We start from the raw sequence: 16,186 nt of genomic DNA, 5'->3' as shown, positions 1-16,186 counted from the left end.
GGCATTGATCAAGCGCGTACATCTGTCAGCTATATGCTAGGTGTATGCTCTGAAGTTATATCTTTCATCCAGTATAATTCCTAAATATTTCACTGTTGCAACTTGCTCCAGAACCTTGTTGTTTAAGATTATGATTATATTTAGTGCACGTTGGAGAGTAATAAAGTATAATGTCCCATTTTGTAAGTTCCAAATATTGTGTAGATGACACTGCGCTTGCCTGCCGGTCTGAAGTTGCGCTCGGGCGCGGGTTCGATTCCCGCTTGGGCTGATTACCTGGTTGGGTTTTTTCCAAGGTTTTTCCCAACCGCAAGGTGAATGTCAGGTAATCTATGGCGAATCCTCGGCCTCATCCCGCCAAATACCATCTTGCCATCGCTAATCTCACCGACGCTAAATAACCTAGTAGTTGATACAGCGTCGTTAAATAACGAACTAAAATAAAAAAAATAAAAGACACTGCGCGGCTGTGTCTTGCTCTACAGAGAATCATGGCAGACGGCATCCAGGCTCCGCTGCCTGCTCAAGGAGCGGTAGTACGTATAGGGCTTTGTATTCGATTTGTGCTTCGTTCACTTTAGTGAATAAGTATAAGTTCGACATTAATAATTTCGGGTGGCATAGTCTGAAAAAGGTACTGTACGTTAACATTAAGTATTGCTTTACATATAGTTTAAAATGCCAATTAAACAAAATTCTCAGTTGTCACGAAACACTTCTGCCTAAAGACAAAACAAAATTCGGAGACAATAAGAGTGAGAAAGAAAATGAGAATCGTTTACGAATAACAATGCGAACATTTCAGTGGCTGGACGAAGAGAAACTAGCATCGAATACTTTGAGCGACTTGCCGATACCTGAGTTCGAACATGCCAGGGTCGAAAAAGAGAAAACAATGTTCAACGTTTTCAGAGGATTAACAAACGACAACGTATTGCTAGAACTAGAGAGCATAGCTGAGAGTCAGTACGCTATATAAATATCTTTGGTTTTTTTTTTATTTTTTTTTTCTCTGCAGGTTTAACTGTTTGCTATTCTTTTCGTTTATTTTATTATACTTTGTGTGGTGATTTTAATATGGATGAAATAAACACGAATATATTTCGATTATTAAACGTTGATAATCGAGTGGTACTCAGTAATAATGTATTAGCATTCCATTACATGGTATTCATGTATATAATAAGGATAAAATATACAATAAATACAATGGAAACACTGGGCTAATGAGCCAAAACGGATTATGGTGCGTTGATGGAAAAGTTATCCTTCCTGAGATTCAAGAGCCACCACAACCAATAATAAAACTTACTAATCAGAGTAAATTCGTTGTAAACATACTTTTCAAATAATATAGTGAGCAGTACAGAACCTTATTCCAAATGGCGTTCTTTTGCCTGCAAAAGAAATACACGGAGGTAATTTTATGACAACATTTAAAGTTGAAGGACAGACATCAATTATTAATTCAAAACCCTCTTCCGGCTCTCAATTCTTACAAATATATTTTGTTTCAGACAGTGGCCAATTATGTGGTAAGTCTAATATAATACCAAACTTAAAAGTAGAATTGGTTTAACAACTCCAGAAAGTATTGCATGATAATAAGACATACATTCATAGTTTTGAATTCAATTTTGAAAAGAATTCACAAGCAATTTCTTTACAACTTACAATGCGATAATTTTTTGCTAAGTAATAACAAAGTTGTATATTTGAAAATATAATAGTTATAAGTTAATGATATTTATTTCTAACAAGTGCAGCACAGCGCACGGATATGGCTAGTACATTAATAACAGGACGTAGGTTACATATAGCAAATGACAAACGATTTTCATACTCCATTACTTCATTTATGAAACGCAGGCCTTAACTAAATGGTTTATTTCCACAACTATGCAAAACGAGTCTCAATAATTTAAACTAAATCAAATTAATGTCAAATTTCATGATTTAAATAAGTCCTGGAGCATTACATCGCTTCGTACAAACCATTTCTATCACGGACAATTTAAGTCTAATGGAAAATGCGCCTGCTTCCCATAAAGTCGGTCGCCTGTTGGATCCTGCTGTCATGCATTCCTTTGAATTATTTTTCTCTCTTTCTTTTTTTCTTTATTTTGTTTTGTTTCACTTACAGTCTTCATCACACTATTTACGCTAAATTTTTTTCCCCGGCACTAGGGGACGACATACAACGAAACAGAACGCGAATGTTATTATCTCAACTAGTGTTTCGCTTGTGAACCTGGTCGCTCGTCCTCTGATTATGCGTAGTGCCTCCTTTCTCGGACTTCAAAATATCTGTGCGCCAACATTTGTTTCTAAGACTGTACGTGAGGAGCCTTAAGGAGAATAAGAAAAACATGGAATGTATAATGTAACACGGATTATTTTTATTTGAAAATAATCTTTCAAGTAAATACTTAAACATTTCAATAAAATAATTGTTAATTCCCGTTTGTAACATTTTAATTTTACATGTAGCTATTCATTTCATTTTATAAAATATAGATATTTCTCTTGTAATATTTATATTTCCTCTCCCAACCCAGGTGAAAATATTTAAAGTTAATACGATATGTTATGATGAAAATTGTGTGATTTCTCCGTTTCTTTTTCATTCCAGCCTGAGAAATGCTGAGGTGTGAACTGCTTCTTTATCGAATGATTGTTGAAAAAAGGAACATCTACAACGCTAACTTAGAATGCATCGCTTTTGATATCTATGTGTATTAATAGAATATATTATATGAAATAAACTTCACTCACAATCAATAATTACTGTTTCTCATTTCAAACATCTGCAGATAATGCACAGAAGTATAATATGCTGGATTGCACTCTTATTGTGAGCAACTCTAAAACATTTTGAAAACTACAAACACGTTGGAATTGTAACACGGATATGATGAACATTTAGTTAAGTTAAGACAGTAAAACCTTAACATTTCATGTTAATTTGCTCACATAAGATTTATCCAACACAAACCTTATCATCCACGCGGGTTTACCATGAGCTTTGAAAAGTGCTTTTAGTGTCAAAAGTAATAAAAATTAGTTTTCTAAGGAACCCAAATCTGAAGGCTCTTATTAGTAATTTTCTTCCACTCTAAATTGAGGCGTTTGGTTGCAAAATCAGATACATCACTGAAACATAACTTTTCAGTATGAAGGAAAAAGTTTGCAAGGAACCAAGTATTTGCAACCACTTCCCGTCCACTTCCTGATTTGTGTGTGTGTGTATCCAATGCCTACCCACTTCACTTTACGTGATTATGTTATAAATAAAGTCATTTTTTCATGGGTGCAACATGCACTACTGTTTCAAGAATTGAAAGGAAACATTGAAGAGAGTCTAATAATTGAGAGTCTACTTTTAGAAGCAAGTTATGTAGTATGTTGGAAATTAGCTAAAGCACTAAAACCCTTCACGGATGGTGAACTTTTTTTAATTAGTTACTGATTTAATTAATTTTATCTAAATATTAACCCACACGGAGTCTACTTTACTTTACACTTTTAAATTAATTACTTCATTAATTTTCACTTCAATTAATGCACATAGAATTTACTTTACTTTATATTTTTTGAAACTTTAATTATTGCACATGGACTTACTTTACCATTATATCTGCTTATTTCACGCGCAACTATAGTGTAAGCTTACTGTCTCCCATTCCTCAAACATGCATACTTAATCTTGTTCTTGTACACGATCTCATGTTAAAATTGTTATATTGCCTTGACTGTGGGATTATAAATGGCGGTTTGTTCTGCTTGCACTATAAAGTGCTCTAAGTGTACCTATAGCGTAAACAATGGTTGGCATGTTCAGTGTTAAGGACTAGGTAGTTATATTCTAGCATTAAGTAGTATAACTAGATAACTAGACGTAATGAATTATACAGACAAGAATTTAGGACTAGTAAAATCTATACCTCCTATAATAATAAAAATTTTCATGAGAAGAGTAGCGCACGCTGACTCTTTAATATCTAATAGGCCCACCTAAATATGCGCATTTCATATTATTATAAACATGAAGATCAGGCTAGCCAACAATAGATAAGAGTAAGAATGACGCTGTACTTTCTCCGTCATCACAGATGCCCATATTTATCCATTTGTGTTACGATCAGCTCCAGGGGAAAATAATGTTTTCAAAAAACAAGTTATTATAATTCTACCATTGTTCAGTTCTCGTGACATGTTGGTTTAATGTGAAGGAAAGATTTACAGTAGTGTAAGTAGGATACTTGTATATTACATAGGCCTACCAGTTTATGAGTATTTGCAAGACTTAACCCCAACAAATGAACGAATATAAAAAATAGCGAATGAGATAATGCCCGCTAGGATAGCAACTATCGGAACAATATAAAGGTAGAACTACGTTTAAACTTGTTGAGTCAATAATGTTGATGATAAAATCTCATACGAGATACCAGTAACAGTAAAATAACGGCTTCGATAATGATGGTATATATATGCATATATATATATATATATATATATATATATATATATATATATATATATATATATATATACAGGGTGATTCAGACCACCCGTAACAGTCATTTATTTCGGAAACTAGTGCATTAAAATTTTCAAGACAAAAATATTTATGACTAAAGCACTTGTGAACTTTCACTTGAGCTTGATTTCATCAATCAATCTTAACAGGAAGTAGGGTCAGTGGCGTATAACTTTAAAATTTCAAATGGGAGTAGTGGTCAAATATGATACCATTTGATAGAGCTCTTCAAAACAAACAACTTTCAGAGGAAACGTTTTTTATTAATTCCTATTCTTTCAATGAGAAAATGTACAAAAAAAGCAATGGGTGATTCGGACCACCGTTAAGTAATTTATTTCGGACACTAATGCATTGACATTTTCGAGACAAAAATATTTTTAACTAAAGCACATGTGAACTTTCACTTGAGCTTGATTTCATCAATCTATCTTAACAGGAAGTAGGGTCAGTGGCGTATCACTTGAAAATTTCAAATGGAAGTCCGGTCAAATTTGGTACTATTTGATAGAGCTCTTCCAAACAAACAACTTTCATAGGAAACGTTTTTATTAATTCCTACTCTTTCAATGAGAAAACGTACGAAAAGACAATGCCATCAATATTGAAAAATGTTACAATACGAAAATGTAAACAAGACAATTAATGTTGACAGATGTCACTGAAAACTGGACAATGTCATTAATGTTTACAAATGTTCAAACTGTCTGCCGTTCTGAGCAGCACACACCCGTACTCTTGTTCTAACACTATCAGTGACTCCTAATACATTTTCTTCTCGTAACATTTCTCAGTATTAATGGCATTATCTTTTCGTACGTTTTCTCATTGAAATAATAGGAATTAATAAAAACGTTTCCTATGAAAGTTGTTTGTTTTGAAGAGCTCTATCAAGAGGTACCCTATTTGACCCCGACTCTCATTTGAAATTTTAAAGTGATACGCCACTGACCCTACTTCCTGTTAAGATTGATTGATGAAATCAAGCTCAAATGAAAGTTCACATGTGCTTTAGTTAAAAATATTTTTGTCCCAAAAATTTTAATGCATTAATGTCCGAAATAAATGACTTCACGGTGGTCCGAATCACCTATTGTTTTTTGTACGTTTTCTCATTGAAAGAGTAGGAATTAATAATAACGATTCCTGTGAAAGTTGTTTGTTTTGAAGAGCTCTATCAAATGGTACCATATTTGACCACTACTCCCATTTAAAATTTTAAAGTGATACGCCACTGATCCTACTTCCTGTTAAGATTGATTGATGAAATCAAGCTCAAGTGAAAGTTCATATGTGCTTTAGTCATAAATATTTTTGTCTAGAAAATTTTAATGCACTAGTTTCTGAAATAAATGACTGTTACTGGTGGTCCGAATCACCCTGTACACTTACATACTTACTGGCCTTTAAAGACCCGGAGGTCCATTGCCGCCCTCACATAAGCCCACCATTGGTCCCTATCCTGAGCAAGATTAATCCATATATTATACTCTTTTATCGTAAGATTAATCCAGTCTCTATCATCATATCCCACCTCCCTCAAATCAATTTTAATATTATCCTCCCATCTACGTCTCGGCCTCCCCATAAGGTATTTTTCCCTCCGGCCTCCCAACTAACACTCTATATACATTTTTGCATTCGCCCATAAGTGCTGCATGTCCTGCCCATCTCAAACGTCTGGATTTAATGTTCCTAATTATGTCAGGTGAAGAGTAAAATGCGTGCAGTTCTGCGTTGTGTAACTTTCTCCATTCTCCTGTAACTTCAGCCCTCTTAGCCCCAAATATTTTCCTAAGAACCTTATTCTCAAACACCCTTAACCTATGTCCCTCTCTCAAAGTGAAAGACCAAGTTTCACAACCATAAAGAACAACAGGTAATATAACTGTTTTATAAATTCGAACTTTCAGATTTTATGACAACAGACTGGATGACAAAACTTCTCAACCGAATAATAAGAGGCATTTCCCATATTTATTCTGTGTTTAATTTCCTCCCGAGTATCATTTATATTTGTTACTGTTGCTCGCAGGTATTTGAATTTTTCTACATCTTCAAAGGATAAATTTCCATTTACACCGTAATCAATCCAAAATGATAATATATTAAGACTAAATCCTATGGTATTTACAATAAATACACTTATATCCTCAATAGATCTAAAATGCAACAATTTGCAACCTACTTCTTCAACAATAAAACATTTCCACGAAACGCAATTCCTACCAGGCTATCAACCAGAACTTTATTGTCCTAGACACCCTCCAAGACCTAAGATCAAAAGAGCCGTGAAAGAAGAGGCTAAAGATACGCGTTCACACTCATCGGAAGGACAATCTTAATATTGCCACAGTCTAGTATATACAGTCACGAAGCTCAATACTTACTAAATATGAAAGCACAGATAGTTGCTCAACACCAAGATCGCTACTATCGCCTCATCACAGACTCTTTCCCTACCAGACGATAAAATGTATTGTACTTTCGATATCGTGTTCTTTTCAAAAAATTAACACCTTCCTTCCACTACTGAAATATGAAATACATAAGGTTTATATATTATTTTCATAAAGTATATATTATATTCTATAAACTCACATTCCTGGATGTTTCGGAAGAAGGATAACTCTAACCTATATTTCTTACAATTTATAGCACTACAAACGTCTCCTTGTCCCATATTATTATTCAAATTATTGATACTTTAGCCATTTACAGTTATTACAACCGATAATGAACATTTCACAGTTTACATAGCTTTTCACAAAAATGCGAAATACGGCACAGTCAATGCCTTTTCGATCTAGACCGGCAGTAATGTTTGTTCGGGTTTTCTGTTTCAGTGTACGGAGCTCAGTGAAATATTATATTATAACTTTATTGCGTATCATTGCTAAGCTTTATTTTGTGTAATGTGTCCATAAGTTCCGTTTACTTCTTGTTGCATAAAATGTTGCAGAAATAATTACAAAACTGTGTTATTTTAATGTGAAGAGAATTTTACATGTTAACATAATCTGTTCGCGTCAACATTTTAAGTTTAAAATGGAAACTATTTTGAGGTTTAATAAAAAAGAATTTATATTGTGATTTCAATTTAGCACATTTACCTTCCTTAATTTTAGACAAAACATTTATCATACCACTCCTATGAAATTAGTGTATGTACAATTGTGTTACTTCGTCTCTTAGTAGTAGATAAATACAATAATTCAGTACTCAATTGTAGTATTACAATACAGACAAAATGAATGTCCGGGATATCACACATGACATTATGCTTAATTATAATGTATAATTGCGAATTTAGGAACATAAGTTAAATATAGTAAACATAACCTATAATTTTCATATGAATGGCAAGACATTGGAGATCACTGAATTTAGACAGAAAGGGGCAACTGGTACAGTAAACATAACGTCTAATTTCAACATATATAGCCTAAATATCCGTGCGGTGCAATTGAAAATTATTGAATCGTGCATAAATGAATGTACAAGAATTTGCAATATTTAATCTAAATAAAGGCAGGTATTACGCATATGAACAACGTAATTTTCATACCATAAATAATATTACACCTTAACTCGCAAGCGAATTATGTCTGAAGTGTCTCATAATCATTGTTTTAAATTTTAGAGAAACATATGTTACTGTTTATGCATTCCAACTAATTTATATGGTTGAATCGCCGCCCTTCGTCATGGGGTTAAGCGAGTTACATGGTCTGCCTTACGGCCTACGATGACTGTGGCACAGTCTATTGTTCCTAGTACTCACAGCGCTCCAAGCGGCTAGCAACTATCGCGAGAATAGGGATATCCTGAACTAGCACCAACAGATAGCGCACGTGTACTTTGAGGGATGCGCTTTGCGTGTGCATTTGTTTTTTCGGTATATAAACATTGAAGATATACGTTGTGTATTAGTATCTTAAATACTAAAAATAGCAAATTTTTATTATGTTCCTACAAGTATGTCTTCAATCAGGTCCCGAAATATTCTGAATATATGCTTTAAACTTCAAAAAATAGAAGTAATTAAATTGCGCCTCGAAAGTATTAAATAAAAGTAACTACCCGTACTTCAAGTAAGGAATTGTTGACTATAGTTTCATTTTGTAAGAGGAAAAAGACAAATTAATAAAAACATATGCAACTTCGACAGCGAGCTATGTTAGCTTACATTATATGCAGTAGTCTCCGAAGTTTATGCATGGAGTAAACTCTCGATAAACTAGGATGTTTATTATCCAGGACGATCCGTAGTGAAATCCATTTCGTGAATAATGTTTTTAATGTACTGCACCCTAATTATTAAAACCATGTTTTAACTTCAAATTTTCAAAATCAGCCTGCATAGTACACAAAACTGCATGTCCTTAACCTACAAATCGCACTACTAATCGTGATACTACTGCGATGATATTATATCATCCTATTAAAAATCGCATTTGATATTTCTTCAACTACAGAAAAAAATACAAGGAATTCAATCCCGATAGTTCCTTCCCTATAAAAAGAAAACCACATTGGTGGCTGCATATCCTGTTTTTAGTGTACAGTTCTTAAATATTAATGATAAAAGAGGGCAATATTCACCTTCGACATAGTTCCTATTTTTTTATTCGTGCACCTCAGTTTCAAAGTTCTCGTTTAGGTTCATGAACATTCAATTTACTCGTATCTATATTCTGCATACTGCAGATTTCCGCACCCACCTCGGGGAATCGCTCAATATTATACAGGTTTACGGTATTATTTATTTTAAATTAAATTAAATTATGAGGTAAGCAAATATCGAATTATATTAAATTATACTAGGCTATATAAAATAATTGTAAATATAATTTGGCACGCACAGAAAACCAATAAGCGGGAAAACGTAATCAACTGTAGCATATAACATGACATAGCTTACAACATGTTGCGCCGCATGGAACGCTCCTGCCATCTAGCGGTAAAACTTCGCATAAGATATCCCTATTGCAAAAAATCATCCCAAGCTTCGTGACTGTATATAGTAGACTGTGATATTGCTCTAATTGTTATGTAACCGTGTTCACTACATCATATCATACACATCAGATATCGGTAAATCCGTCTACGATTCTCGGAAGAGCCACTTTTCCGATCCATGCGATCACGGCCTTCTTTAAAAAATCAATTTTAATTGCTCAACTGTTTGTGATATTATTATGTTGTACCCATGGCTACGGTTGTGCCCAAAGAGTTTGTAATATATAACTAGAGACACCAACGGCGCTAGTTTCGCGTACAAAATTGAACCGCTCACAGTGGGGTATTTGCATCAAAAAGTTGGCCAAAAGTCGATATTGTCAATGTTGTCCTACCCCTGAAATTCTTGCCGCCTGAAAGAAGTAAATAGTGGGGGAGCAATAAAACAAAAGTTTGTGTTTCATCTACTTGATCATGTGGCCGTCAGTGCAGTCCAAAGTTGAGTGTTTGTGACACTATACATGTATCGTCTTGGCGCTCTGCGCAAGTTCACAAGTTCATTATTGTTTTTCTACGTTTCAAAGATACAGTACGTCCTGTTACAAGATGGATCCTTCTCAGCAAGGTATGTACTCCACTTTTGAGCGATTTTTACGCTTATATAAAGTATTTTTAAGAAGTTATTGCGGTTAGAAAACCATCTATATTTCAGTATTTTTTTTCACGAACGTAAATTTTCGTTTAATGATTTAGTCCACTTCAGGGTGAGTCCCGATGTTTCTTCTTGTATTATTACAAAGACTAGATCTCTGGGTATGCAATAGAAAAGAAATTGGCTGCGACTTCGTGCGAATTTTATATTTTTATACATTTTTGTTACGAACACTAATTTTCAATTTTTTTATCTTCTACAAATAAATATTTTTTTTTCTTTTACTAGGACCATCTACAATGAAATTTTGTTAAGGAAACAGTTATATGATATCATGCAAGAGCAAAAAAACTGTGATATCAAGGAAAAATTGGAATATCTAGAAAAAATCGTGTTAATGCAAGAGAATTGTTCAGAGGAACAAGTTAACGCTTTTAAACATACATTTTCGTATGTGAAAGCAGAGTTAAAAAATGAGATGGCTGAATGCACACAGGAAAGATTATTTATTCAGAAAAAAGAATGAAAGCTGACTTCAAAGGACCTTGGAGTTAGGCCTACCAAAAGCAAGACAACGGCTACGACGTGATCGAGACGGCCCACAAAATTCTTTCAGCGACTCTAGTGAACGAAGTAAAAGAAGGAAGACACAAGGACTTAGATAAATAGTAAACACTGAGAAATTAATTTTTGCCACCCAGATATTGTTGCGAGCCTCTGGAAAACCCCACGCACCAAAAGTTAAGGAAATTACTAAATCTCCTAAGTGAGCCACAAAATACAGTAAGGCGTACTCCAGCATTTCACAAGAAAAAAGAGGCCAGTTTTATCTCCACAAGCTCTTTCTATGTTTGTGAAAGCTGGTAATTTACTTTGTCACCTGCTATTTATGTGCCTTATTGTTCCTTCATTATCTGTTCTACTATTAAATAATACACATTAACTGTAATTTTAGAAGTTGTATCAAGTGGATATAAAGTTGATATTTAGAAATTCGCTGCTTACGTCACGGATATAGCAAATCTATATGTTAAGCTGTAATCGTGGCATCCAATGATTCCCACAATGCATAAGATTTTAATTCACGGCCCAGCTATAATTGAAAATGCTCATTTAAGAATTGGGCAACTGTCAGAGGAAGCAGCAGCTGAAGCTAGGAATAAGCACTTCCGTTCCTTCCGCCAGAATTATGATAGAAAGTAACCTAAATATAATTAACAGGCTGCTGCTTAGCCTAGATCCTCTGCTCACAAGCATGATATTAACCAGAGGAAGAGAATGAAACCATTTTAAAATAAAACACAGAAATGCTACTACTTTCTTTATGATTTCAGCTGATCAAAAGAAAGTAACTGCAAGTGAAGCTGCAGAGTCTTCTGATGAGAAATCATGGGAATAATCTCCTTGGTACAGTATCTGATAAAGTGAAAGTGAGCTAAATTCTTAACTACAAAAATAACTTTAAAATATATAAAAACTACCTACGTATTTTTATATTAATATCTTAAATACTTGCATAATTACATACATTATATAATCAGTGTTAACTTATTTGCAAATTATATTAGCATAATAATTATACAGGATGGGTCAGAAGGAAAAGTATATGATGTGAGGGGTGATAATATTGGTGATTCTAAAAGAAGAGTTTCTACGAGCAATTGCCCTGTTCTTAACATAATCTGACATAGCCTACAGCTGTTTGGAAATCAATGACGTCAGTCTCATGTCTTTCATTAGCACTCATATCCGGACCCAACAAAAACGACATTAGGTTGTAGTAAGGTTGTAGTAAGATCAATGAAACGTATCCTGGACGTTGGATCGGTCACAGTGGAGTCATTTATTGACCACCGAGGTCATGCGACATTACTACATTGGGTTATTCTTTTTGTGATTGTGATCTGTTTGTATAGGGAATCACATTAGTCGGAATATAACCTGGAAGTTTCTGCGACTTAAGTAATAAAAAAAAGAATTTGAATAAAACAACGAAATACATTTTGTATTTCTCTACAAGTGCCATAATCCCCTTATTACATCCTAATTTAATATATTATCCCAATTAAATGTGATTGGAACACTATAATAATTTTGGCCCACTTTTCGGTGCAAATACTCCACTGTGGCGCTGTTCGGCCGCCATTAAAGGGAGTTGATGCTTCGCCGGGAGTGCGAGCAGTTCATGCTTATTGAGGAGTACGAATAAATATAAGTACACTTGAAGGGAAATAATAAGAAAATGGTGAAATACTGCGCCGCAAATAATTGTTCGAACATAGCTACTATTGCTGGATGCTCAGGAAAGCATGCATATCTTAATATTTGAAAGAATGTTCCAAATGCAGTTCCTCCTTTGAATGTGTTTACAGAATGTCGGAATATTTCTTGGATAAAGTTTTTCCAGAAACACATTAATCAGGTTTATAAGGATGGTTTCAACAATGTCTGTCTGTAAGGGTTAGGTGCCATCATATCACAGTGGATTATAATAGCAGAGTGCATAAGAAAATCCTCAGACTATATCTGTCTAAAACTGTTTTGTTTCACAATAAATGAATTAATCATGTAATTTCCGTATTGTACAGTATGTACTTTTACTTTTTGGTTGTATTATATGCAAAGAAATTAGTGAAAATATTATTACCACTACTACTAGGTCTACTATGACTACTACTACTAGGCCTACTATTACCAATACTACTAGGTCTATTATTACCACTCCTACTAACTAGGTCTCACTACTACTAGGCTTACTAATACCACCAAAACTAGGCCTACTATTACTACTACTACTAGGCCTATTATTACCACTACTACTAGACGTACCATTACCACAAAAACTAGGCCTACTATTACCGCTAATACTAGGCCTACTATTACCACTACTACTAGGTCTACTATTACCACTACTAGGCCTACTACTGCCATTACTACTAGGCCTACTATTGCCACAAAAACTAGACCTACTATTACCACAAAAACAAGACCTACTACTACCACTACTACTACACCTACTATCACCACTACTACTAGACCTACTATTACCCCTACTACTAGACATATTATTACCTCTACTACTAGGCCTACTATTACCACTAATACTAGGCCTACTATTACCACTACTACTAGGCCTATTATTACCACTACTACTAGGTCTACTATTACCATCGCTACTAGGCCTACTATTGCCATTACTACTAGGCCTACTATTGCCACAAAAACTAGACCTACTATTACCACAAAACTACTATCACTACTATTACCACCACTACTAGGCCTACTATTACCACTACTACTAGACCTATTATTACCACTACTACTAGGTCTATTATCACCATTACTACTAGACCTAATATTACCACTACTACTGGGCCTACTATTACCACTACTACTAGTCCTATTACCACTACTACTAGGCCTACTATTACCACTACTACTAGGCCTACTAATAAGTTACTATCGAAACTAGGCCTCCCATTATCATTACTACTAGGCCTATTGCCACTACTACTAGGCCTACTATTACCACTACTGCTAGTCCTACTATTACCACTACTACTAGGCCTACTAATAAGTTACTATCGAAACTAGGCCTCCTATTACCACTACTACTAGGCCTACTAACACTACCAAAACTAGGCCTCCTATTACCACTACTACTAGGTCTACTAATAAGTTACTATCGAAACTAGGCCTCCTATTACCATTACTACTAGGCCTATTACCACTACTACTAGGTCTATTATCACTACTACTAATTGTATTAAAAAGTCTGTACTGACCTCTAACTTGGTGGTCATCAACTACACAATGAATAGATTGTTTTATGATAAAATTTATTTTCATTATATTTTAAATCTGTTTCCAGAATTTTTATGATCTCATATTTCACCACTAAATATTTTCTAAGCACCATATACCTTCCTCTTCCTTTGCATAAAAGGACTGAAATATAGATCATTTTAAATATTACAGTAAATATCCATTAGTATGTCCTTAAAACAATACTAGTAATACTGAAAATTAATGCTGACATTGCCATTATTCAATATTTCACATAATTGCCCCGAGTGTATATGGGTGATTTAATTTATTTTTTAGAATATCGCCAAAGATGAACCATTATAAATACTTTAATAAATATAGCGCTCCTCTGCCATTCATGCTTATTTCATCACGACTCATCATTTGTAAAAGATGTTTAAAACAGTGTCTATCACCAGGCTACATCTATGTATTGTGGTACTGTTTTCGAATTTTGCGCCGCAAACACTCCCTTTAATAGCGGATGCTAGCCGATTCAATTTGTGACATTTTTCTTGCCTGCCACTTACGGGTAGGCCTATGTGTCTCCAGTAAGTATTACAAACTCTTTGGTTGTGCCATGTTCAGTGTCGTACAAAAATGTAAGACGAAAAATTTATTTCGCTTGTAGAAAATTAAGAAGAATTATAATAATTTTTGAGATCTTCATTAAGCAATGAAGTCGTTTCTTATGACTTATAACCAATATCTGTTTCGTTTCTTCCTCAATTAATAAGCATGAAACAATTAGGCCTACCTACAAATTGTTCATCGCAATCACTCATGACTAATAGCCTAATAATGAACGCACTGCATCCGTTGCGAGCGATTCGTTCGAAGAGTGTGATACGATGTAGTGAACGCGTACCTCAAGACGCTGGAGAAACCTAATCGTGCCAAGGTTCAGTTACAAGCTACTGATTGACAATTATTGAAGTAACACTTCAGCTATTAAATTTTTCGTTCGTCTACTCGATACTCTTAGGACTATTTAGTCCTTCGTGCCTGTATAATTCGGAATAAGAGAAACTGGTTCATTTCGTAAGAGTTAAAATCAATCTTTCATAAATTTACACATGAAGTATAGGTAATAACCAGGGAAAGGATTTATATGTAAATACATATTTACTTATAAAGCTAATATAATTTATATTTTGCATTATCTTTATGTTTCACAATGTGTAGGGTTGAAAAATCCTACTTTTATTTTCCATATTTTTCCATATTTTAGAGTTTAGTACATATTTTCGTTAATTTCCATATATTTTCCATATTTCATATAAAACAGTCCATATTATATTAGGTTTAACAATAAAACAAAACAAAATTCCATTAACTTTTAAAAATACATTTCAACAATAGAGATTTAAACACATGTTCAGTAATCCCTTTAACATCAGAGTTATTTGAAAATTAGCAGTCCTATCAACAATGGGAAAGTAAGTTACAAAACTGTATTAATTTAATTTAAAATTTTTAACAGACTTCAGTTGTGCAGCTCAACAGTTAAATGCCAGTCAGAGTACACATAGGTTCAGTTTTGTAAATCATACTATAAAGACGGTAAATATGCCAAAAGTACGTCATTCAGTCAATTTAAAATCAAAACTAACAAGTTACATTTCAGAATTTAAAGAAGATGGTTTATCAACTGACAATAAAATATTATTTTGTAATTTGTGTCAGTGTGCAGTATCATCTACACAAAAGTTCCTGGTGCAACAACACATTACAACTAGTAAACATCAGGCCAACAAACAACTAAATTCCAAGCAGAGACAATTGTTTTTAACACAACCAACAACATCGAATGTAAGATCTGAGTTTAACATCGACCTGTGCCGTTCTCTCATCTCTGCTGATATTCCTCTCTACAAACTAAAGAATAAGGTCTTCAGGGAATTCCTTGAAAAATATACTCAACATACAATCCCGGATGAGTCAACACTTAGGAAGACGTATGCTCCATCCATCTACGATGAGACAATACAGAAGATAAGAGATGAAATTAAAGATAGTTCAATTTGGGTTTCCATTGATGAGACTCCCGACAAAGAAGGTAGACTTGTTGGTAATGTAGTTATCGGTTTGTTAAGTGAACAATATTCTGAACGAATTCTTTTACATTGTGATGTTCTAGAAAAGTGCAATAACAAAACTATAGTTAAACTGTTCAACGAAGCTATGGGTATCCTGTGGCCAAAGGGTATTATGTACGATAA

At 34.1% G+C, this 16,186-nt stretch overlaps 2 protein-coding genes across 4 annotated transcripts in view; one reads left to right on the top strand and one right to left on the bottom strand.

The window, feature by feature from the left end:
• LOC138691347 (32 kDa beta-galactoside-binding lectin-like) overlaps positions 1-2,784 on the top strand; it is an 84,542-nt gene extending 81,758 nt beyond the window's left edge. For both annotated transcript variants that reach the window (XM_069813241.1, XM_069813240.1), the window contains one exon: positions 2,633-2,784. In XM_069813241.1, the coding sequence (XP_069669342.1) occupies positions 2,633-2,647 (15 nt within the window). In that variant the 3' untranslated portion in view covers positions 2,648-2,784. The remainder of the gene's footprint in view (positions 1-2,632) is intronic.
• Positions 1-16,186, bottom strand: part of LOC138691346 (zinc finger protein 665-like) — a 474,208-nt gene that overhangs the window by 194,132 nt on the left and 263,890 nt on the right. The window lies entirely within an intron of this gene.

This window comes from Periplaneta americana, chromosome 16, assembly GCF_040183065.1.
Source record: "Periplaneta americana isolate PAMFEO1 chromosome 16, P.americana_PAMFEO1_priV1, whole genome shotgun sequence".
NCBI lineage: Eukaryota > Metazoa > Arthropoda > Insecta > Blattodea > Blattidae > Periplaneta > Periplaneta americana.
Note: the sequence above shows the minus strand (reverse complement) of the source record. Positions and strands in the feature narration are given on the sequence as shown.